Source organism: Lagopus muta, chromosome 5 (assembly GCF_023343835.1).
Source record: "Lagopus muta isolate bLagMut1 chromosome 5, bLagMut1 primary, whole genome shotgun sequence".
In the NCBI taxonomy this organism is placed as follows: domain Eukaryota; kingdom Metazoa; phylum Chordata; class Aves; order Galliformes; family Phasianidae; genus Lagopus; species Lagopus muta.
In genome coordinates this window covers 13400507-13425471 of record NC_064437.1, presented here as the reverse complement: position 1 = coordinate 13425471, position 24965 = coordinate 13400507, and the positions used below count along the sequence as shown (strand labels likewise).

The 24965-nt window shown below is 38.3% G+C and overlaps 2 protein-coding genes across 3 annotated transcripts; one reads left to right on the top strand and one right to left on the bottom strand.

Moving 5' to 3' along the window:
• Positions 1-247: 247 nt before the first annotated feature.
• On the top strand, positions 248-13589 carry CTBS (chitobiase). 2 transcript variants are annotated; one of them, XM_048945147.1, is made up of 8 exons: positions 248-423; positions 661-799; positions 1832-2040; positions 2658-2829; positions 3699-3796; positions 4496-4657; positions 5637-5822; positions 12884-13589. In XM_048945147.1, the coding sequence occupies exons 1-7, from the start codon at positions 295-297 to the stop codon at positions 5820-5822; spliced, it is 1095 nt and encodes a 364-aa protein (XP_048801104.1). In that variant the 5' UTR covers positions 248-294; the 3' UTR covers positions 12884-13589. The 2 variants fall into 2 exon arrangements, with proteins under 2 accessions (XP_048801104.1, XP_048801105.1); XM_048945148.1 differs by lacking the exon at positions 12884-13589 and adding an exon at positions 7739-8578.
• Positions 7728-24602, bottom strand: SPATA1 (spermatogenesis associated 1). The gene is made up of 13 exons (XM_048945151.1): positions 24169-24602; positions 23212-23318; positions 18996-19113; positions 16243-16296; positions 15830-16154; positions 15487-15735; positions 13870-14011; positions 13658-13718; positions 12627-12744; positions 11780-11905; positions 9798-9967; positions 8572-8670; positions 7728-7832 (listed from the first exon to the last, which is right to left on the bottom strand). Exons 1-13 carry the CDS (start codon positions 24274-24276, stop codon positions 7728-7730), a joined length of 1782 nt encoding a protein of 593 aa, XP_048801108.1. The 5' UTR covers positions 24277-24602.
• Between the last annotated feature and the right edge of the window lie 363 nt (positions 24603-24965).

The following is a 24965-nucleotide window of genomic DNA, read 5'->3' as shown; positions in this document are numbered from 1 at the left end:
TCACTGCGGAACTGCGGACACAACCGTGTTGGCCGGCAAAGCCGAGGCCGAGCCTGCTTCACACTACGCTGTTTTCCTCCGCAGTTATTTTCAGCTCCTCACAATAACTGCGGATTCCCTTAAGCCGGTTTCATCTTTTAATAAAACACTGCTCTTTAAAAGCACCTCAATGGATATTATCATTTCCTCCTGCACGCGTACCGCCCCAATCAGAACCCTGCAGCCCGGACCCGGCCCGGCCCTGCGGGGAGGAGCTGCAAGCCCGCGGAAGCGGAGCGAGCAGCGGGATGTGACATGGCGTGCCGGGGGGGTGCGGGGCTGCTGTTGCTGCTGGGCCTCCTGCAGTTGCTGGGCTGCGCAGCTGCGTGTCCCTGCCAGGACCCGCGGCTCTGCCAGCCCATCGCGGGCACCGGCGGCTTCGAGGTGCGCGTCCCGGTGCTGCTGGAGCTGATCCTGCGGGCCGGCTGGCGGGGGGGGAGTGGTGGCAATGCGGGGTGACCTTGGCTGTCCGGGGCGAGCCTGGTGTTTGGGGCTCTGGTGGTGGCCGTGGGCAGCCCTGGGCACCTCAACTCTTGGCTCCCTGCGCTGGTCCAGCAGAAAGTCGTGCTTTGCAACGGAGAAGGGTTTAGAATTGATGAGATGGCCTCTTACCACCTCTAGGTCTTTGTGTTCGATGTGGGGAAAGAAGCCTGGAAATCCTATGACTGGTCAAAAATTACAACCGTGGCGGCTTTTGGGAAATACGATCCAGAGCTCCTGTGCTTTGCTCATTCCAAAGGTGCCAGGGTAGTACTGAAAGGTGGGCTGCTTCATCGAACTGTGGGTATTTGTAAGTTGTCAGGAGCATAACGTACATAGCACTGTAATACTGTGACATTTCACGTTTGCTGCTATGCAAGGTATTAAAAATCAGTGAGGAGTTTAATTACTAAGAGGGTAGTGCACTCAGGGTTCTCTTACTTTGACATTTTGCATGTGCTAGAATGCAAGGTATTAAAATCAACCTCATTTTGTGCCACAGTAATAACAAAACCATTCCAGTGACATCATCTCTAACAGAGAGCATCACAGCAGTAGGAGAGCAGGAAAGAAGAGAGGAGGAAAAGCCTGTAGAAGAGAAATATTTGGGTCTGTCTTCTATATATCATGTGCAATACCCAGAAGACAGGGGAAAGACAGTGGTTGCAAGTTATATTTAGCATTTTTAGCATTTTTCAATCAATCGTTGTGTGTTACAAGTGTGAGTTTGAAAACATGAATACTCAGGAAGTGCATGTGCAAAAGCTCATTAGGAAGGCAAAGTTCATCGTGTCAGTCTGCACATGTGTGCCGTAATCAAGACTAGGATCTGTCAAGGCAAAAACAGGATCAAAGATGACAGTGTAGAAAAGGAGTTAAATGTAAATGCATGTGCATCAAAGCAAAAAAAGGCAGTTCTTCTGGCTCTCTGGAAATACAGGAAATCAATTGACTTCAAGAAAGGAAATTTACAGTGGCTGAGAGTAGTAGGCAGAAGGAAGGAGATGATTGAAGTTGTGGAAAAAAAATCCAAAAGGAACTTTGTTTTAAACACATCTGTCTTAAAGAAATTAGGTAATCTCTCCTGGTGTGGGTTCTCAAAATTATACTTAAAAAAAATAAATTAAGCCCTTTCTATTATCCAGGGATGGCACAAGGATGAAATAGATGTCAGTATACTTGTGGGGATTTTTACACAGTATACTTGTGGGGATTTTTATTTTCTGGCTGTGACAGTTAGCTTAGTAAAGACAAATCTTTTCTCCATACTGTGATACAAATACATGTTGACTCTTGGAGCCCTCCTGCCTAGGTGATGTACCTCTTAAGGAAATCGTTGACCCGGCTAAAAGAGCAGTGTGGATATCCCAGCAGGTGGACCTTGCCAAAAAACAATATATGGATGGAATTAATATAGATATAGAGCAAGAAGTTAATGAAACCTCTCCTGAGTATTATGCATTAACAGAGCTTGTTAAAGAAACTACAGATGCTTTTCACAAAGAAATTCCAGGATCACAGGTAATGAAAATGTACCTTATGCAAACATTAAGCTTAGCTTAATGAAATACAAGGAGTTTTAACAGCACTGCATGTGAATATGAAAAGACATGCAGAGCTAATGTGTGATATTATCATCAGTGGTTAATTATGGATGTTAGATATGATATTCTGTCGTAAGAATCACCTCTTTGACCTATCTGAATTTAAATGGAAGAAGGGTTTATCTGAGATTTGTAGGTACAATGCTATTGTCACTGACTGAGATGCCAGTTAGTACGGCCTAATGAATCCTTTTAAAGTAGGGCCTTCTAGTGAAAAAACAGTAAACTGGTTTCTAATTTTTTTATGATTTTGACATTATATTTTAATTTCTTTGGTTCTTGAAAATTAAGTGGTAAATTGTGGAAAAACAGGAAAACAGCATGTCTTGAATTCACAAATAATGGCAGTCTCTGATTATTATCTAAAGTTTGCTTTGTCAGCTGAGCAGCTTCTCCTACACTTTATTGGTATCACTGTGTGCTAAACGCTGTGCAACATTTGGGAAATACTGTCTTTAAAAGTTACAGCTCTTTGTAATCAGAAAACGACTGCCAAAGTGCCATGCATGATACTAACATGTGCTCTTCCTTGAGGTAACATTTGACGTGGCCTGGTCTCCTGCGTGCATCGATAAGAGGTGCTACAACTACACTGGGATTGCAGCTGCCTGTGATTTCTTATTTGTGATGTCTTATGATGAGCAGAGCCAGATCTGGACCGACTGTATTGCAAAAGCCAATGCTCCTTACCTTCAGACTTTAGTTGGTGAGGACAGGACCTGCCCAGAAATTTAAATATTTGTATATTCACAATGTGAATGGTTAGAAAAGATTGCCTTTTCTTAGAAATATTTTTTGATTGTACTGAGGTTTTCTAGTAGCCTTAAATACATGTTGTCCTGCTGGGAAAATACCATCTCAGATCCCTCTAACACTGAGGATAGACCTTTAGCAGTTGTGTTCTCACTTGTAAAACCATCATCTTGCATTTGTGGCTGCGGAAGAACACTTCTAGCATGACAAAAGGCAGCCAAATCAATGGTGTCTGCCTGGGCTTGCAAAGAACCTGCAAGAACCTTGTCTCATCCTTGCAGTGCAGATTCCTTTGAAGATGAAGTTTAAGAAATGATTCCTTTGGCAACAGAGTGGATTTATTTTCTGCTGGTGCAACTGTTCATGCACATACACAGTGAGCTGGATTACAGAACAGATAGAATTGTTTAAAAATGAGGATAAAAGAGAAGCAGTGATTTTAAATTGGAATCAGTTCTCTGATCTGGCTCCCCACACAGTCCCATAATGAACTGTCAGCACAGGTGAGCTGAGAAACAAATGAGAATCATCAATCTGATCAATCCAGGGCTGTCTGGTTTTTGTTGTTGTTGTTTTTTGCTAAGAAATACCTAGAGAGGATAGTGTGAATTACTGTGAATATGTTAATGCTTATCAGCTCTGCTGAGAAGACTGCTACTGGCAACTGGAAGAGTTTGAACAGAGCCAATTTGGGACTGTGCTGGTAGGAGCTTACACCTTAGTTTCTGTCCAGGGATCATGCAAGTCCTGTGCTAACTATGGCTATAAGTCAGTTCGGAAAATGCATTAATGCATTTTAATTTTTACTTCCATCAAAACTAGGGTATGAAGAGTACATTAATATGGGCATTGATCCTAAGAAGCTTGTGATGGGTGTCCCCTGGTATGGCTATGATTATGTGTGCCTAAACCTATCCGAGGTAAGATTAACTGTATAACTGCAAATGAATAATACTTTTTCTTTTTTTCTTCTAAGGAAGAAACCAGCTAGATACTAGTAATCCTGTTTTTGGATTAGGAAATACTGTGGTCTGATGGCTTATAGCATAATGCTGTGACTTGAGACCTTTCCTTGCCCTGTTTGCTTAGCAGTTATCATCCTTATTGGTAACCTGAACCCTGTAATACCCAAGCAACATGTTTGACTGACTAAAGAGCTATAGATGCTATCTGTATGAGATGAGATGATGTCCAAAGTAGTCTCTGCAATGCTTGTATCTGCCTTTTCAACACAGTGATTAAGCTTCCTGCTTAATTAGCTGCAACAAACAGCAGTAAACCTATAGCTGTTGCAGTAGAGCAGCATATGGATAAATCATGGAATCTCAAACTACACTGTACTTAAGAAAAAAATGTAAGAGTGAATTAGAATTGGAAGGGAAATAGATAAGACAGTTGTGTAAGTTGAATGAGAACCAACCAATCCCGTAACACTATGGTTTAAATGTTTTAATTTACTTCTGCCTAGAAACAACATGACTAGCACAGATACTTGAAGATCTAGGAGTTTTGTACTCTCAGAGCCTTTTGTGACTTTGTTCTTGTCTGCACTGCTATTTTGGAGTTCAATAACACTGTAATGTGAAACTCCAGCCTTCTGCTTTTTTCTTTTCCTTCAGGATCATGTTTGTTCCCTTTCCAAAGTACCATTCCGTGGTGCCCCTTGCAGTGATGCTGCAGGGCATCAGGTGCCGTATGGAGCGATAATGAAGCAGGTGAACAGTTCTATTTCAGGAGCACTATGGGATGAGGTACAAAACTCTCCATTTTATGAATACAAGGTATGTGTCTCTTCATAAAACACCACACGTTGTGAACTACTTGTTTGTGAGCCATAGTTCTTTGACTGTAAAATTTTCAGGGTTAGACATTTGTGTTTTCTAGTCTCTCTTTTTTCCCCCCATGTAGTAGATGACTGGATTTCCATCTCCTCTGTTTCTAGTCTGAAAAGAGGATGTGGTGACTGAGATTACAGGAGTAATGAAGGTTTTCACTGCTCCACAGCTATTCTTGAGAGGAAAAGTATCATGTCAAAAAGGGTATTTTGTTCAAAGAAATCCTTTAGCTTGATTCTTCACTGTTACAGATTTCTGATGTTGAGGACCAATTTAAACCAAAAGAGATTCTAGGATGCTCTTAAGTTTTTCTAAACTAGTGGCTTGGGTGTTCGTTTCTGCATTTGATTTCTACATAGAACCACTAAAAGGGTCCACCAATGATTGTACTGAACATGAACACCACTGTTGGTTTCTTTGGGCAGAATTTTCAGTGTAAGTTATATAAGATCAGAAGGTGTTAAGCAGTGACCAGGTAAAGACCACATAACTTTCCTTTGAGTTTTACAACTACCTCTAAAACCATTTATTGCTGGAAAAAAGGGACATAGTTTCTAACTAAATTTACCTGCTAGTTTAGATAGCATGTCTGAGATCATAGCTATAGTTAACAAGAAACATTAGAGATTAGTTAGGTCTTTTCCTCTAACTTCAGTTAAAATGCCTCACTCTTTTATAACTTAAATTCTCTATGTAAAATTATAGCCAAGTATTTGACTTAATTTTTTAAAATTGTCCTGTGTGAGAAACAACCATAAATCAGGAAAGCATTGTAATATAAATACACATAGCTTGTATATCCAACCTTATAATTGTACTTTTCACTATATTGAATAGAAAGTATAATAAAATTCAATTAACTTTAATATATCATATTTATATAGGTAAGTGTATACTGACATTATCTGTTTGCATGTTTTTTTAGGATTCTCTTGGTCACTTCCACCAAGTATGGTATGATGACCCTCACAGCATCTCTCTAAAAGCAGCATATGTGAAGAATCGAGGCCTAAGGGGCATTGGCATGTGGAATGGAAACAGTCTTGACTATTCCAGGGAAGCTGTAGCAGAAAAACAAACTGAAGCAATGTGGCAAGCCCTGACACCATAAGTAAGTACATGAAATCGTGAACTACTTGATTTAGGATTATGAAAATTGGTCATTTCTGATGATGCATATAGCATGACAGATTTTGACTTTTTATAAATACACCATGATTGCAATCAAAACTTTGAGAACTACTGAAATTCATCTTGCTACTTTGTATGTAAAACTGTATTTTCATTCTTTGTAAGGTTCCAAGGTTGCTTTACCTGTGCACTTTAAAAGACTTCTCATCTTTTTCATTTTTCAAAACAATAGTAAGCTACCTAAAGCTCAAACCTAGCGTGTATCTGGTAACAAGACCAAGTGAATTTACAGGGCCCATATAACAATGGTCCTGTAAAAGGCTGCCTGGTGCAGCAGGTAATCAGCCTATGGTCACATAGTTGCAGACTCAGCTTTCTGACTTCCCAGCCCAACCTGTATTTCAGCAAAGTCATTCCTGAGTATGGCTCAACACAGATTACTGATAGGCAGATTGCTGCTTAGGTGCAGCTTGGTGAAACTTGTGCTTAGAGAGAAAATCTTTCATACATCAAAGGAATTATGTAACATGAAATAATTGCCCTTAAAGTTTTTATCATTCTTCTTCTTAGAAAAGAGCGTTCAGTAAACACAAGTTTCACCATATCCGTGTATCATGTAAACTCTTTAGTTTCAAAAGCCAAAAATCTTGGACTTTATCTTGAAGAGATAGCATTATTATTGAAAGGACGGTGTTTTCTACCATTTCAAACTTTTCTACTTCCTCAAAACTAGAAGTCAGCTTATTTAATGAACTGCATACATCTTTCATATTTTTCCACACACTACAAGATCCACTGTTGTCTTTACTTTGTTTTTATGTGGTGTTTCCCCTGAGATAGAAGGGGATTGTATTTTCATTCTAGTTAGTTAATGTTTTTCATATAATAATAATAAAATAATTGTGTAACTTTTCAAGTAACAGCAGTCATGGAGAGATTGTCTGCTGTCCACAGGATTTTTTTATTAAATAAAACACTGCCTTCTAAGGTTGATAAATGCTGTTGTCTGTTTATGCATGACTTGTTTCACAGCTTACAGCCACACAGCTTCTCTGCTTCTCAGAAGTGTCTCCTAACCAAAGTACAACCATGCTCTGCTTGAGTGACTCTACTAATTAAATTTGAATTAGATACACGGAGCTGGCTTCGCCATTTTAATATTAATACTTTAGCACTAAAATCTTCATTAAATCCTTTATTGAAAAAGAACTCAAAGGAAAGCAGACTGTACAGTACTTTAAGTAGCACCAAGATCATAATTATAACTTTTTGAAGACAAAGCTTGCATCTTCCACTAATTACAGAATAAGGCTAATGTTTATGCAGCTTTCCTTTGAGAGAGGAAATAAAACCACCTAGATATGAAAGAACCAAAAGATTTTGTTCATACTTAATAATGTAGCAAAAATACATTGATATTTTATAGACAATTATACACATAATGACTAAAATACACTTCAGTAAATAGCTAAGCAAAGATTACTTCTGCTCTACTTCTGTGTAAGATGTATGTTAATCATGTATCAAAAAATTAAATGTGTGCCCCAAAATCTGAACAGAAGACTTTAGATTTTAGGTTTATTTACTTGGTAGGTATGAAGGATCATCAGCATACTGATGTGACGTCACATGATTCACCAATTTACATTTTAAAAATAGTTTTGTTTTAGACACATGACTAGGTTAAAAATGTAGATTCATGTAGCTGATAAACCTTTCAGTAATGAGATTGAAAAAGAAGTGAGTTGCAGTACTTTAGTAGGCTAGTGTACAAATTCCACATCACTTGCATTGCTGATGCCTTTTTACAAGAGAAATTTAAGAGCGTACAAAAAGCAACACAGATGTTCTGAGCTTCCATATACATTACTGTTGAGTCATGCTCTTAAATTCCAGATTTCCCAGACTGGAGAATTAAAGCTGAATGAATCTTCTTCTGTGTCAGTTCTGCTCTCAGAGCTCGTAAATCTGCTATTGCCTGCTTTCTCATCTGCAGAAGAACCAGACATTTAAGGAATTGTAATTTAAAGTAGTTTTTGGAATTGATGTGTTTGTATAGCTAAGACTGAGTGACTTTCATGCGGGACGGCTGAATACAGGATACATCTTTTATCTTTAAAAAATCTTACACCTCTAATTAGATAGACTGCTTTGTTTTAGCACTTGGCTGTGGTGTCTTTCTTTAACCATGGAATTCATTGCTTTTTCTACTCCTTGTAATACAATGAAGGAAGCATATCCACCCTAGATTACTCAGTGCCACAGGCAATCTCTGTGATGCAGAGCACTGAGATTTCAAGCGTTCAACGCTGGACTGCTATCCACTATGAAGGGCTCTACCATCATCTTCCTTTCTAAGGGAGCCATAGGCAGCACTGATATGGAATAAAGCAGTTGACAACAACTTGCATTTTCCTGGAAAATCATTCTGCCTTTTTTTTTCTGTATACCTCACCTAGTATGTTTCTTCAATTACTTCTTCTGAAAGAGATTGCAACATAGTACCTTGAAAGTGTAAGTAAGAGCTTTAATGCCAAACTTCATGCTCTGAAGTAATTTGGCTCAAGTGCTAAGTTATGATAACTAATACCATAAGAATAAGAATACAATAAGAACTTGAAAATACAAACTGTTTAACAAATATTTAGATCTTCTAATGTTTGAGAAGATTTTAATAGGTAGTAACATTTTGACTGCTTTAATTAAAAGGTAAAACAAAGGCAGAGTACCTTAATTTCTATTATGAGTTTCATTTTTGTATCATCCAGCTTCCTTTTCAGTTGATCAAGTTCATGCTGCACTGTAGTAATCTGGATGATTCTGTTATTCTACATGAAAAAAAAAAAAAAAGAAAAAAAAAACACACCCAAAAACTTTAATGTAGTTCAGTGTTAAGGCATCTCTTCATTCCCTGAGTGCTACTTCACCCCTCAGAAACAATCCTCTGGACTCTTTCCAGTTCTACTCTCTTCCATCCTTCCGTGCTTCAATGCACGCTTGCTTGTCCAGGTCTGGAAGCAGTCTGCTTGCCAACAGAGGGTGGCTCTCCTCAGCAGCCAGCGGCCTTCCTCCCTTCTCCCTCTCACTTCTCAGATCAGAACTCCTCAGTAACAGCATACTGTTTTGCAGTTTAAGTTGTGCATATCTTATTTACAAAGGCTCCTTGTGCACAGCCGAAGAGCCTAAGAACTCCGACTCTCCAAAAAGAAGTCAGCATACTTAGACATAGCTTGTAATAAAAATGTAGTATAAAAACTTCATATTTTTATGTTTTAGATATTTATGTTAATGTGCATTTATATACATTGTACAATCATAGATTATCTCCCACTTTTCAGACAAGCATAAGATACTCCATGTACTTCCTACAGTTCATATATTTTCCTAGTCCAGACTCAGATTTGCAAATATACTTGCTTCTATGATGCATTTATGAAATTAGCAGCTGTGACTATTGGGAAGCACGTTTACCGTTTTGGGTTTTGGTTTTTTTTTGTAATTCCTCTATGAATTTCCCCTATTTCGACATCAGCAGCACAACACAAAACTCACAGCTGCTCAACAGTCTAAGTGTAACCATTTCAAAAACTTCAGAGATGTCTCTTCTTCAAGCATAATTACAATTCATTACCTCTTCCCATGAAATTCTGGATTATAAGAGCAATGCAGAACTGAACAACTCAAAGATCGCACTGAACAAAAGGATATTCTGTAATGAGACAGTGCTGTACAAACACAAAGCAGAAAGACTCAAAAGCTCAGATTCAAGCCTTCAGCCTTTTCAACAAGAACAGGATGGAGTAACTTCATAGTGGCCACACCTCAGGTTACTGAGGAATATTTGACTGTTATAGCTAGTTTAGAAGTCACTGGTTGGTGATGAATTTGTTGCTTTCATTTATATTTTATACAAGAAAGAGGTTGTGTCAAAAGATTAAATAACTTAATTACGTACCTTCACGTTTGTTGCGTTGTTTGGTTGTTTTCGGCAATATCTGGCTTCTAATTGCAAGAGTAATTTCTGGTGGCAAAGCTCTAAATCTTGTCTCAGTTTGCTTAAAACATCCTCCAGTGAAACCGTAGCTTTCTTAGCCTCAAAGTATTTCTTCTTCCATTCTTCACGATCTACATAGGAATATATAATAATGTTTGGTTTTGTTAGTCTTATTTTAAGGTCTACTGAAGACTGTAATGACAAACTGAACTCACAGGACTCAGTTGGCCAATGCAGATATTAAAAATTAGCAGTAAGTTTATTTTAAAAAGAAAGCAATTTGTGAAAATCTTTGTTAAAATTACATTCCCAAAAAGTGCATTAGAATTTTCACACAGTGACTTGCAACATGAAGCTCTCTCTGTCTCCTAAGGTATATCAAAAGGTCAAAAACCCAAAATTCTGTTCAGCGTGGCAATTCTGCAGATTTCAGCTGCGCAAGCCCTCCATACCTGTTAAGATTGGGATACCTGCCACAGTCTGAAGTCCACAGCATCACTGTAGCAGCATTAAAGGCTTTATGCAGAATTTGAGCTCTGCAGGGCCAGAGATTTTGAACAGAAGTCCCAGGGTTATGGGAAACAGTTATTTACCTTAAAATTTAACTATGATTTCTTGAGCTGTGTTACATGTTAGCCGAAGCTGGCTTATAGCAGTGTTGCAATCTGATGGCTACATACATCTGCTATTGTGCAGTGTGTGAAATTTATTTTAAGGCATATTTTAGGAAAGCAGGATAACTGCTTCATTAGAAACTTACCAGAAAAAAAGTTCCACTGTTCAAACACTATATAGTATGTAACCAAAAATGACTGTCAGCATGGCAGTCTTAGGATGAAATTAAATACAAACTGCATTGCTGTTCCTAAAGAACATAGTCTTCCCTTTGAACCTTGTGAAAAAATACAAATGCACTCTCTTCTGAAACTGCATAGGCCTGATAAAAATAATTTGGAGGTACTAATGCTTCTTAAAGAACCTGAGAAGCTGTTGAAATCCTTGTGAAATAATCTTAAATTTACCTAACTGGGTAGTGTTTTTTAAGGGAATGCAGGAACCATTTAGGACAATCTCAGCAGCGTAAACTAAACTTGCCTTGCAGACTCATGCTACTGCAGATTCTCTCCTTCAAGTGACCAAGTTTTCTTTTTCAAACTACAGCTTCACCATGCTGTAGAATGCAGCATGGCCATGCCCTCAAAGGACAACTGGAAAAAATGGGACGTCTTTTCCCTTTGACAAAGCTACATATCAGTTAGATAACAGTTGAGATTCCTAGTGATTCAGCTGCATTTAAGTATAAAGAGTACTCCTGAAACATCACAGTAATTAAACCGAATCTCTGCATAACTGGAATGTGACTTCAGGAAAGCAGCTTAAGTATAAACTTCAAAATAATTTTATTAAGAAAATTTAGGTGAGATTTCAATGAAATAATTACCTATGTTAAAAAAAAACAAGATTTGTCAGACTTGCCATGATAGGCTTATTAATTCAGCATGCCATATGCTGAATACATTAGGTAGCAGGGGAAAAAAAAAAAGAAAAGAAAGCATTAATCTTGCACTTAGAACAGAAGGGCTATCAACATGCCAAAACCTTGGCAAGCATCAGCTAAAGGGAGTTTTAGAGTGCAGTTTTGAGATCTGACATACAACAGCCAGCAGTAGCTCTTGGGAGCTGTATGTACCCAGGACACAACTTGGTTTATAAAAGCCACAGTATTTTCAGATTTATAGGACTGCCACAGAAGTGCTTGAGAAGACATTTCAGCCTTTCTACCATACTATTTCTTCTAATGAGCCTTCTCATTATCAGAGCTCTTGCTTAGCCAGCTGTGCTTTCTGTAATTAAACTCACTGACAAAGAATTTGACTAACATTTCCACATAGGTTTCAGCATTTCTCTATTATTCCAAATTCCAAAATAAATTAAAAGTGTACCATGATATCTCTTCAGTTTATTTTGTTCCAGTAGTGTTTTCACTTTTTTGACCAGCTCTTCTCTGTTTTTTTCCATGAGCCTTCTGTCTTTCTTCATTTGTTCCAATTGTTCTACCATCTTGTTTTCTAAAGATATTACAATTATATTTAGCAATCATCCGGATACTGCAAGGAGGAAAGATCAATCAAGGTTTTTATAATCCACCCATCATATATCATGCCAAAAACTTTGCTAGAATAGGCAGTAGAAAATCTTTTATTTTAATAAACCATCTAAATTTTGGAAATGGCTGTCACATTAGAATAAAATGAGAAGTCCAGCATGCATTCAGGCATTTATATACATGCAAACAGTACAAATTCTGTTAAATGCCTGTGGAACATATTGGAATAATTACTTTCAAAAACTATTTAGATGTATATGCATTGAAAACTCCTGACAGATAAGGATAAAAAAACCTCTTGAGGATTACTTCCTGCTTAAAATATTTCTGATAAAATCTGTAGCAAAATCTTGCCTTAAACGATAGATGGCAAATAGGTAAGATAATATCTCAGACTTTAACTAGTGTGCAACTATAGGTCAATCATGAACATTTTTGATATATTTCTCCTATAATCCAACTGAGGATCATCAGCAAGTGACCTTCTTTGCTACATTCTAATGTAAACCAACAGTATTTTACCCAGTCTCCCTCCTTATCTCCCCCATTTTCCAAACACAAAATTTGTAACAATCTGATGAGTAAATATATGCACAAATTCTTTCAAAAGGTAAGTATTTCCATCTTCATTAACCAATCTTGATTGCATGTTAACTCCCCAGAAATTTCTTGGAAGCACATACCTTCTGCCTGAACTGTTGGAACTTGAGCTGGGCTTACAGAAATTGCCAGAAGAGGTAGACTAGGAGGAGAAGCATATTCTTTTGGACAAGTAGGATCATTTTGCTTGTTGTCATTTGCCTAGTGAGCCAAAAGACAAGTACATGATTTACAATCCAGAACAGTTACATTAAACATACATTCTGAGAGTGGTCTGAGTGATTGTGAGGGATTAATGGATCCTGAATACAATCTCTTTTTTATTCTGTGTTACCTGTAGGAATGATTACTAAATTCCAAACAGATGGACATCTGCCAACAGAATCAGAACAGTCAACACTGAAACTGCAGAGGAAAACACAAGGTCCAAGTTGTACACTATTGCTAAATATTCTTGTCCACGTCCACTTCACCAGATGCTGACATACCCATATGATACCAGAAATAACTGGCTTTAAAACTATGCTCATTGGGTAACAAAAGCTGGACTGCCCATTTCTAAACTAGAACTTATAATAGCTCACAGGTGACAAAGTAATAGTGAAGATATTACGCTGTATGACTGCAGACTGTGTCTTCCTAAATATGTCCTTATTCTGATGCTATGACAATTCCATGCGTATGCTTTAAATAATTTTGTATTTTTAATGAAATGTTTTGCTTGAGATAAAACTAACATTTATCCCATTGGAAATAACTAAATTATAGAAAATGCCATTGATAAAGTCAATAGAATGTCACTATCAAGAAATTGTAAATAATAATAAATAAATTGGCTGATATTAATAAGATTGAGGTGGTTACTATATAAATAGATTATAACCAAAGGTATCACTTCCCATGATTTCATTATTTAGAAATATAGTTGATTTTTCCTTAGCAAATCTCCAAAGTAGCACGGAATGAATTAACTTTACTCAGTTACTGTAAAATGTACATCAAACATTTCATATTTCTAATGAGTTACTTGTCTTATAAAATCACCCTTTTTCTAGGTGGAGGATTATGCTTACTGCTCCACATTACAAAGAACATTCTAATTTGAAAAACAAACCTCACCATCCAGGTTTTCACCAAGAACTGTTACAGACTTGCTAGTTCTGTATGGCAGCAACCTAAAGATAAAATTGAAGAATTATGTGATAATTAATGGAATGATGTGGGGTTTATTTTCCATTTTCTTTCACTTATTTGAAGCTGGTAAAATAAGCTTCTAGTCATGAATTGATGGTATTCACTGTTTTGTCAGAATCATTATTTACTAACCTTTGGTTTTTGTGTATGTATTCTGTGGTTTGGTCTTCCAGTGTTCTAAGAATTCCAGAATGCTGTGTTCTGTCTCCTCTTAGTTTGCCATCTTTTTGGTGATCATTATTTTCCACGTTTGTAATTAGCCTGCTGTTTAGTTCTGTGACAGGATAATCAAAACATGTAGATTACAATCATAAACTTCAAGCACTTTTGACCATAAGTCAGTTCAATACATAAGATTATCTCTGGGGTAAATCATGTTTTTGTGATTTAGGAAATAAATAAATGAAAAAACACTTGTTTTAACAATTTGTATCTATCTCATTCTGGTAACTAGTAGAGAAACATTACAGCAGATAAAGAAATAATTTAAATTACATTTCCTACTACTTTCTGCCTTTCAGAGACTGAAATTCTCTGACAAACTGGTAAAGAAAGCCAGCAAAACATTCTGCATTTGAATGTTATCAGCTTTAAGTTGCATACAGTAAATCTTTCAGAAGAAAACTGCTGACAGACTTTGCCTACACTTTATGCAACAAAATCCCACATCCTTCATCATTCAAAACAAAGTTATGGAAAACTTTCATGTATATATGTAAATACACATATATATGTATTTCTGTATTGACAGGCTTCAAACTTCAGTTGACATGATAATGGAGGGACAACACTATTTTTTATGGATTATGAGTGGAAACTGAAAAGCCTTTTCTGACACACTCTTCAGACATGTCTCAAAGAACACAACATCAATTTTTTTGTTTTCTTACTCAAAATACTATTTATCAAGAATAATTTTAAATGAGATCAGTAAAGTGCCCATAACTATGACAAAATTGAATATAATCTCCTTTAATAATTCCTTGTTAAAAATTTGCAACAAAAGAAGGTTCGCCTTTTTATATTAACTGTAAAATTATACACAAATATTAAGATTTGTCTTTCAAAATTATTTCCTAATAATTTATTTTATCATTTTGATGCTAATTTAATAGTGGTCACTCAAATCCAATTTGAATGCTTTGGTCACTTCTTCATTTGTAATTACTAGAAATTTAGGACCATTAAGAACATCAGATAACAGTTTAGAGACTTAATTTCCCTCAATATCCTAAAGCACCCCATTTTATAGAAAACAGTCAACAGATGTCCCTCAGACATCTTCTATCTGGGAGCAGAACTGCTACCCAGTTTATGTGAGCTTTAAATCCCTCCATACTCTTCTACTATCTTCACTGTAGTCTGTTCAAAGAGTTCTCTTGCCTCTCAATTTTAGAACTGCCACTGTTCACTAATATTAAATAACAGTAAATCCACATTACATAGGAGAGAGGGTGGAAAGCCGTTTCCCTTCAGTAGCAACATAGCCATGGATAACAATGAAAGATGAAGTGAATGAATTGCTTTCCATGGTTTCCTGATAACAATTTTTTTTTTTTCATTTAAAATTGCTTTTGAATTACAGGATCATTACCTTCTTTGAAAGATAATATTATTTTAAAAATTAGAGTACTGCTCTGACAGCAATATTCCAACTTATGCTGTACCAACAGATTTTTTTCAATTTAGCTTTACTCTGCCAATTTTCTAGAAAGCTTGGTTTAGCAACAAGATGACAGTGAACCGTACCCTTTGGATTTGTCATGTGATTTTGATGTGTTTGGTTATTTTGGTCTTGTTCATCACTGTGGTTTACATGAAGAGTAAGAGCAGTTCCTTTGGCTTTGTCATTCCACTTAGGAGCAGGAGGCTCTTTTGGATCCCGGCTGAGATGGCTATGCTGGGAGTTCTTTTGTCCTATACAGCTTTTTCCAGTCCCTTGATCTACAGGATTTAAAAGACTTGCTGTGAAGAGAGATCCCTTGGATCCAATTTGATCTACAAAATAATTGATATAGAAAAGAGAAATATTATTTCATGGTAAATGTTAACTATAATAGTTCTTTTTCTTCACTGCACTGGTTAAACATACCTTTCACTCTGAACTGTGCCTGTGTTTCTGTAATCGTGTTGTGGTCTTGCTCATGACTCATATGCAATACGGGCAGAGATTCCTTCTCAGACCCTCCTGCAGGACTGCACACTTTCTGATTTTCTAGCAGATGACTGCTCTGTATGCCTTCTAAAAATTGTTTGCTTTCAGTTTTCTGTTGGGGAAGGTTAGGAAGTCTTGATCCATGACCATACCTATTAGTTTCTGCATTAAAGTGATGTCTTTGTTGTGTTGATGATGATAATGGATAAACATCTTCAAAATAGTCCACTTGAGGTAATAAATATAATTCAGGATACAGTGCCTAAAATATGCAGTATATTAACCAGACATAAAAGAAGAAATGTGCAAAGCTTTTGAAAATGATATCTTAAATGCCATAAAATACATACATAAGGGGGAGCAAATGACTTCAGTTTCAGCTCTGCTTCTTGCTTTGTTTTCACCTGGAAGATAAAAAACAGAAGATAACTGATAAAATACTTCTCTTACCAATAATGTTGTGCATTTAATAATTAATGTTGCTAATTTGTATTCTATTTTCTGTCTTTACATACTACATTTTTCTTCCGCAACAGCCTGATGGAGAGAAGAAACATAGAATGCTACTCTCTTTTTTCTGACATGGCACTAAAACTATTCTGTGTTTCAAAATTTAAATCAGACACACAAGAGTACACGTATGTGTTTCTGCTGTGGTTGAAAGGACTCAACCCAACAGTGACAGCAGTAGAAAGTCCGCCTTTACTAGAAGTTGCTTCAAGTCGAATCTGAATAGAAATGCCAAGTCTAACATAAATGTCTCTATTCACCTCATACAACAATGCAGCATATTTGGTGGCTATAGAAAAAAAAAAATTGATAATTCTCCTATGTCTTATAGTATTTATTGCCTTGCTATTCTTTGTGTGATGCATGTTTTCAGATTTCAACAGCTGTTATAAAATAAATAAATCAAAGATAATCAATATAAACTGGAAAGACCATTAGAAAACACCATTAGAAAAAAAATAAAAATTCTGAGCTTGCAATTAAGCAATGAAATAACAAAACTGAATTAGACATGGGGCCAAATTCTGTTCTCAAAAATGGCCACACAATGAGACACAAACTACATAAAAGGAAGAACAAATTAAAATAGTTTTGGCTGGAGTTCATTTTTCATTTAAAGACCTACACATGCAAGCAGAATACAACTCAATACTGTTTACATTGTAAACATTGTGAAATGGAACACAGAGAAAATAAACAAACTCAATAAACATTTGATCACGGAGAGGTAATTCAATTAGGTTACCATGACCCTAACAATAAATAAACTAGTTATTTGGTTCATTGTTAGTTTTTTGGTTCATTGTTTTACCTTCTGTTACAAAGCAAATATAAAGCAATGCTAAATTATATCTTTAATTCATTGCTAAAAACCTTTACTTGTACCTACTAATATATTTGTCTATTAAAAGCAAAATATGTTATTAAATCCCTTGTCATTCTCAAGGGAGCTGGAAAATTTCTCCATTTACCTCAGATCTAACAGTGAGGAAGAAAATATACCATCTCAGTTGCTATCATCCAGTTAAAAATATCTGAAATGTTTGAAGGTTTATGCATATTTTCAGATTTAGGCTGCATCACAGTCCTGAAGCTCCTGTTCAAGCCTTTCCACCTACTTTTTACACATTACTTGGTATTTATTTTGGATTTCTATATGGGTAATTTTAGTGACATTGACTATAAATGAAATCAAGACCAACTTTCTGCCCCGTAATTAATTTCCAAATCCATTTCCAAGCAGGTGAAAAAAGTCTTTAATATCTATATACATGTATCCATATATATATCTGTCTACATACATAAATATATAGGTTTTTTGTGTGTTAATCGAATGCACTTTCAGTCAATCTGGTTTTCAAGTTTATTTACTCTAGCTATAGTTTGTAACATAGCTAAATACAGAGAAAATCAGAGTGAGGAACAATTATGATTCAGAGACAGTTTTTTGATTGCATAAGCCTCCTCAAGCTGTATTAGTGGACTGATTCAAGGACATTAAATGTACCTTCAGAGAAGCTTTCATTCAGAGACTGATCTTTAAAGGCTATTGGACAGGTTGCAGGTTCCTCCCTTTTAAGGAATTCTGACTTACTCAACTCCGTTGCAAATTCTTCAAATGCCAAACTCCTAACCATGTACTGGCAATAATGACCTTGGGGGAATATTTTTTATTCAGCTAGAATAGTTACATTTAACCTATTGTCTTAGCATCTTCCACTGGATTGCAACTAATTACATTTGATGATTTAAAGGATAACATTCCTGTCCACCTGTGTGTTTGTATTTGGGGAAATAGACAAGAGCTCATTCTTGAACGCATCTAAAAACGAATGGTGACAGAGCACCTAATGTTATCTAGTGGGTGGCATCCCTGCCCAAGGCAGTGGGGTTGGAAATGGATGATGATTAAAGTCCCTTCCAACCCAAGTTGTTCTACAAGGGCTGCTCCAAAAGTAGTGCCTCCTGTTTTACTACATTGGCCCACAGTGTCAAAGGTGGATGTTGGTGGGATGGCAGTAGAGGTTGAACCTTCTCACCAGCATCCCATTAAATTCTGTTGCCATACAACAGATGGCAGCAGAGGGGCAGTCTGTCAGAATGGCGTCTGACATGGAAGTACGGATGAAGCAAAGGTGTGTCAATGAACTCCTCTAAAAGGAAGCAATGGCACCCACTAACATTCATTGATGCTTGCTGAATGTTTATGAAGACCAAACAGTGAATGTGACCATGTGAGAAGTGGTGGGAGGTGCATTTCAGCAACGTGAAAGACAAGCCATGTTTTGTACAGCTCATACGCAGCTGTCATATCATGAAATGAAAAGTGACTCTCTCAATCAACTCATCTACACAGTTGGCTAATGGTGGTGACTACATTGAAAAATAGTGTTGTGTAGCTGAGAATCTGTTCTATCAAATAACGTTATTATTCTCTTTGTGTATGTTGTATTTTCCATGAAAATAAACAGGAGGCATTACTTTTGAAGTAACCTACATATGATTCTACGATATTTTCTAAATGACAGGGACTAAATCCATAGTTTACATTATAAAGCAGAAGTGCATTAAAGGAAAAAATAAATGAACTTACCACTGCAAGCTTTTTCCCAATGCATTTTAAAAATTGGAATTTGTCTGCAACTGCAACTCCACCCAGGTACTCTCCAAGCTTCTCCCGTAGCATTCTTAATGTAGTGTGAGGAGACACCCTAGAATGTAGTTATTCATTAATACATCTGTAAGATCAAACAGTGATGGCTAGCTAGTAAGAGGGGAAAGATAATGATATTTAAATATTGGTTTGCATGGAAAGAATGAACAAAAAAGGGAACTGTTTTCTGAAACAGTACCTTATTACTTATAGGTTAGAGATGTTTGGTGTGGTAGAAATCAGTACTTTGTATCATGTTATGGTAGACTGTATTACAAAGGCTGTCATAACATCAGCTAGCAATATTCATACTTAAGGAATCCCATATGAAGCGAGTATATGAGAGTGTCTGAAATTTGAAAAAGATTCCTTTAGGAATGAATAACAAAAGCATTGGAAACTACAGTCATACATTTCCATTTGGGTGGACTGTCGGACATCCACATTTAAGCACTAAGGACAACAGGATAATTCATCACCTTAAGTGCCAAGCACATTCCTTTGGTTTTCTCTTCTCCAACACTAATTTATAGTAGGGTGTGTGTATATGTACACGCAAATGTATTTTAAATAAAAACCAAACACTGTATTGTAAACATTTCAATCATAGTTTCAGGATGAGCGAGCTTATGCAAACACAAATTAGATAATTTAATCTACTACAGGAAATCATGCAAATATCAAAGTAATGAACTCAGTACCAAAATCATCATATTACAGAATCATATTTTCAGCCTGGGTTGAAAAGGACCTCAAAGATCATCTAGTTTCAACCCCCCTGCCATTGGCAGGGTTGCCAGGCACTACTAGACCAGGCTGCCCAGAGCCACATCCAGAGCCTTGAATGCCTCCAGGGATGGGGCATGCACAGCAACCTGTTCCAGTGCATCATCACTGCATGACAAACTTCCTCCAAATATCTATTCTAAACTTCCCCTATCTTTGTTTAAAACTGTTCCCCCTTGTTCTATCACTACCACTGTCTTTCCCCTTCCCTTTTACATGTTCCCTTCAAGTACTGGAAGACCACAATGAGATCTTCCCAGGGCCTTCTCTTTTCCAAGCTAAACAAGTCCAGTTCCCTCAACTTTTCTTCAGAGGTGCACCAGCCCTCTGATCATCTTAGTGGTCCTCCTCTGGACTTGTCCCAAGAGCTCTGCATCTTTTTTGTGGTGGGGGCTCCAGGCCTGGATGCAGTACTCCAGATGAGGCCTCACAAGAGCCTAGTAGAGGGGGACAATCACCTCCCTCTTCCTGCTGGCCACCTCATTTTTAATGCAGCCCAGAACACAGTTGGTCTTCCGGGCTGCAAGCACACACTGCTGGCTCATGTCCAGCGTCTTGTTCATCAGGACCCCCAAGTCCTTCTCTGCAGGACTGCTCTCAAGGAAACCTTCCCACAGTTTATATAAATACCTTCGGATTGCCCTGGTCCAAGTGCAGCACCTTGCACTTGGCATCGCTGAACCTCATTAGGTTCTCAGGCCCACTTCCTCACCTGTCCAGGTCCCTCTGAATGGCTTCCCTTCCCTCCAGAGTATCAACCACAGTGCTCAGCTTGGTGTCATCTGCAAACTTGCTAAGGGTGCATTCAATTCCAATAATAAATATGCACCTCCATAGATTGAAACCAAATGTGCAAGAGTCACACAAAAGCTCTGCATCACAACATGAGAAGTTCTAATTGCTTCTATGTTGCCATATAAAACAAACCAGGGAACAAAATCAGGCCCAAGACTGTTAATCATCCACGCTGCTGAAGTGTTAGTACATTACCTAGCAGCATTTCATACCTACCAGGGTTTTGGGCCAGGCCAGCTGTCACTCTTCAAGTGATGCTCAGATATAGCTTGGGGTACGGGACATACTGTTCTCAGTAAACAGTATGGACGAGGACATACCAACCCTTCATCTTGGGCAGATCTTCAGCACTGACCCAGCAAAGTTGCGCTCTATGCCTTCATTTCATATCCATTATATGTAAAACACCCCCAGTTGCACGCAATAAAAACTGTGTTTCAGTGAGCTACAATGTTTCCTACGTGTTATTTCACACATGGGACTCAAAGGACCCTCCTCAGGATTGTAATTCTGCCTTGCAGCACAGGAGCTCAGGACACCAAGGGCCAAGCAGTCTGCAGAGTGGACATATCTAGGCCATCCTACTTTGTCCCTGAACATTTAGCTTCTGCTTATTTCTTTGCTATCCACTTTTTGCCCACATCCGATGCAGATTTTGGCCCTAATGTCATTTATTTCAAGTGTATAAAGAAATATGTGAAAGATGAAAACATAATTCAACACACACCCTGCCAGGGTCGTATGTGAGAAGAGAGATGATCTGTAATTCAAATATGTCTCCTCTAACCTTTTCTCAAACTGATTTCTCAAAGAAGATATGTCCTTTGAACTATCTGCTGAAATCCAAAAATTGCAAACTCTTTTAGAGGCAGTTCTAAAATTGTGCATCCTTCACTGATAATGCCCTTTCAAATGAGCAGAGAAATCTAAATCTAAGGTACGTATGAACAGCAAGGAAAACAGTCAAGTAACTATGATAATATATCACAGAAGAAAAGGTATATAGAACCTGGAATACACAACAGAAATTAATTGAAAAATGTTTGCTAGTGCAGCTGCTATGAACATATAATGATGTATTTCTTACTTGCTGCCACTGGCTAACAGAAGCCTAGTCACACTGAGTCATTTCCTTCAAAGTGTTCCTTTAAAAATGATGCAAACTAGAGTTTACTGCAGCAATCTCATCTAGAAATAACAAAAGTATTGGTTCTGTGGTGAGGAATGAGGAATAAATAAAAGATCATGTATGCTGAGAAATCAAGTTCATGGGAACAAGAACCCTGAGCTGCAGATGATTATACACTTAATATTTTCCTCTAATTTCATGATTAATGGAAGTGGCCTGTACTTACATCTGGCAGTCCTTTGTTGAGCTGACACACACAGTAATAGGATCACCAAACTGGATGGGCAGAGCTATCAGCACGATTTGCACCGGCAGGGCTGCTGTTCCCTCTCCCAGGTTAAACTAAGAGAAGGTTCTTAACATATTTTATGTTTTTAAAGACAGTGATAAGCTGGTCCAGTGTTAGTTACCGCTAGAGTCTATGTACTGCAGCATTGTATTGCACCACTGAATAATTAATAATTAATTACTTTACACTCTTTAGTATGCAACAAATACCTAGACATATCACCGAACTGCAGAATGGCTTGGGTTGGAAAGGACCTCAAAGACCATTTGGTTCCAATTCCTGCCACAGCAGGGTCACTCCCACTAGATGAAGCTGTCCAGGGCCCCATCCAGCCTGGTCTTTAACACCTCCAGGGATGGGGCACAGCTTCTCCAGGCAGCCTGCTCAGTGCCTCATCACCTTCACTGTGAAGAAGTGCTCACTAATACCTAATTTAAATCTGCCCTTTTTTAGTTAAAATTGTCATCCCTTGTCCAGTCGCTACAGGGCCTTGTAAAAAGTTTCTCCCCTTCCCTCTTACAAGCCCCATTCATTGCTGAAAGGCTGTAATAATAATTCCCTGCAGTCTTCTCCTCTACTAGGCTGAACAAGCCCAGATCACTTAGCTTGTCTTCATATGAAAGGAGCTCCAGCCAGGAGAGGATATCCAGATCATCTTCCCTCTGGACCTGCTCTAATAGATCCATGTTTCTCTCGTGTTACAAACTCATTGAAATCAATTAGAATCCTAATTTAAGTTGTTGCTTCAGAACTGAGCCTTAATGAAATAAACTTACTCCAGAGTATGCATGGCAGACACGTGAAATGATTTACCACTCCTTCTATGTATTTTGCACCTCTACTGGAGATTTGTACATTAGAGTGGATACGTGCACTTACTTTATTTGGTTTTGAGCAGCATTTCAACAAAAGAAGCTGCAAGAATGAATACATTCTGCTCTAAATGCTCACACCTGGCTGCTGCCAATTTTTTCAGTTACATAATATATTGTCTTCAGGGGACAATACAAACTTAAATTTAAATGAGTTGAAGCCTGCAAATCCTGTTGACAGATTTTGCATATGAACAGAGCAGATTGACTGCAAGACAAGATAGAGGACCAACCAAGTAAATATTTTACAGGTGTTACAACATTTGGGAGTAAGAGTGTGCTCACCTTATAAACCCAGCTGAGATGAATTTGCTGGCAAGAGCCACAGAAACTGTATTCAGCTTGAAGTTCCACACTTCCTCTGGGACAAAAAAAACATGGAGCTCCACCAGCTAAACAAATCAAATAATTTTTAAGATGGTCTTAACAGTAAATATATATTATAATTCTCTTCTTATTAACTCTGTTTTGCTGGACTTTCAGTTTTGGAGGGAGGAATGGTTTATTTAATGCCCTGCAGACCCAAGCAAGGCTATATCTGCAGTGATGACCCAACAGACTAAAACAGCAATGAGCAGAACAGTCTGTGATTGCCAGGTGATGGCACAGAAATAAGTCACATCAGAAAAAGTGGAAATGAGAGAACAAGAGAGAAATGAGAGATACGGCTCCTGCTGTATGTCACTATGACAGTGATGGATACAACCTAACAAAAAGCATATGGCATGAATACAAGAATACTTCAGCTACAATCAAGCTTTCATTCATTTCATAAAAAGTGAAAAGCCATAAAATCTTGATCCAAACTCAATAAAAAGTGTCAGAAGAAAACTTTTTTTTTTTTTCCTGATAGTTATTAATAGCACTAATCGCTCTGGAGCACAGAAGGGCTCTTGGTAATGCTTGCAATGCTCTGAGCAGTGTTCACCCACAGTGCCTTCAGACCTGCAGTCCTGGTGTGGACCTCCTGGCCTGCGTCCTGGTACTTTCAGTGAACATCAAATGGTGCAGGCAAGGAGGAGACACACTTCTGAAAATCATTCCCAATTTCCATTCCAGACACAGTGCAAATAAGCTAAATTAAGTATTTATTCAATTGTTGAGTTACTAAATAAAAACTTGGAAAGGCACGTTCTTCCTCTCAGGTCTCCCAGAGGCAGCGTAGTCTCACTTACAATACATACATACATTTATTCTTTTTATGAAATCTAGAAAAACTCTATGGCAAAGTCCAAAACTCACCTGGGATGTCTGAGGCCTCATTTGGCCAAATGACATACATGCTGCTAGCTGTGCCTGACTACCGTGGGTGCCAGATGGGCTTCTTAATTTTCCTTCTGATTGAAACATTCTTTAAAATTGAGTTCCATGACAATCTGTCGCCAGGAGGTTACTTTATTTTCCTTTCCCACTTATGAGATGCACGTATCTGTCTCTGTGCCACAGCGTGGCCCCTGCTCACCACACACACACTGCCCGCACCTCCAACACAGCCCGTCACCTGGCACCCACTTGGCCCCGCCGCCGTCACACTGCCCGCGGCACTTCCTCCTGGCATCTCCCTAGGTGACTTCCTACACAATTGTTCTGTGTGCCCAAACACACAGACGGGACTCCAGCAGGGCCGGGACTGATCTCTGACCAAGGGCCAACGCAGCGAGCCGAAGCCCAGCCACTTGCATGCAGCACATTCCACGTCGTACTGTCCAAACACAGCATGCCATGGAAACCTGGCTGTCACGAAAAAACCCGGTTTGTCCCTAACGTTAATACCACAGACCATCCCATCACTTCAGCGGCTGCCGCCCGAGGACACGGCACAGCTCTCCCGGCACTCCCTGCACACACACACTTGCTGCCACTCCGTGCCCTCGTGTCACCAGCCCAAGCGGGCTGCAATGCCGGTGGGCGACGGCCACGACCCGCTGCAGCTGGAACACAGCCCCAGCGCTGGCTCTGGGGCTCAGCTCTCCCCCGCAGGGTCTTCTCCCGCGTAGCGCGGCCAGCACCCTCCCGCACGCCGCTCCCCGGCCCCCGCC

Coding starts and splice junctions, on each gene's coding strand:
- SPATA1 (XM_048945151.1), bottom strand. CDS start 24,276: ATGTTTCAATCAGAAGGAAAATTAAGAAGCCCATCTGGCACCCACGGT. Junction 19,114..23,211: donor ATCTCAGCTGGGTTTATAAG/GTGAGCACACTC, acceptor ACTACATTCTAG/GGTGTCTCCTCACACTACAT. Junction 13,719..13,869: donor TACATACACAAAAACCAAAG/GTTAGTAAATAA, acceptor TTTTATCTTTAG/GTTGCTGCCATACAGAACTA.
- CTBS (XM_048945147.1), top strand. CDS start 295: ATGGCGTGCCGGGGGGGTGCGGGGCTGCTGTTGCTGCTGGGCCTCCTG. Junction 800..1,831: donor TGCCAGGGTAGTACTGAAAG/GTGGGCTGCTTC, acceptor CCTCCTGCCTAG/GTGATGTACCTCTTAAGGAA. Junction 4,658..5,636: donor CTCCATTTTATGAATACAAG/GTATGTGTCTCT, acceptor ATGTTTTTTTAG/GATTCTCTTGGTCACTTCCA.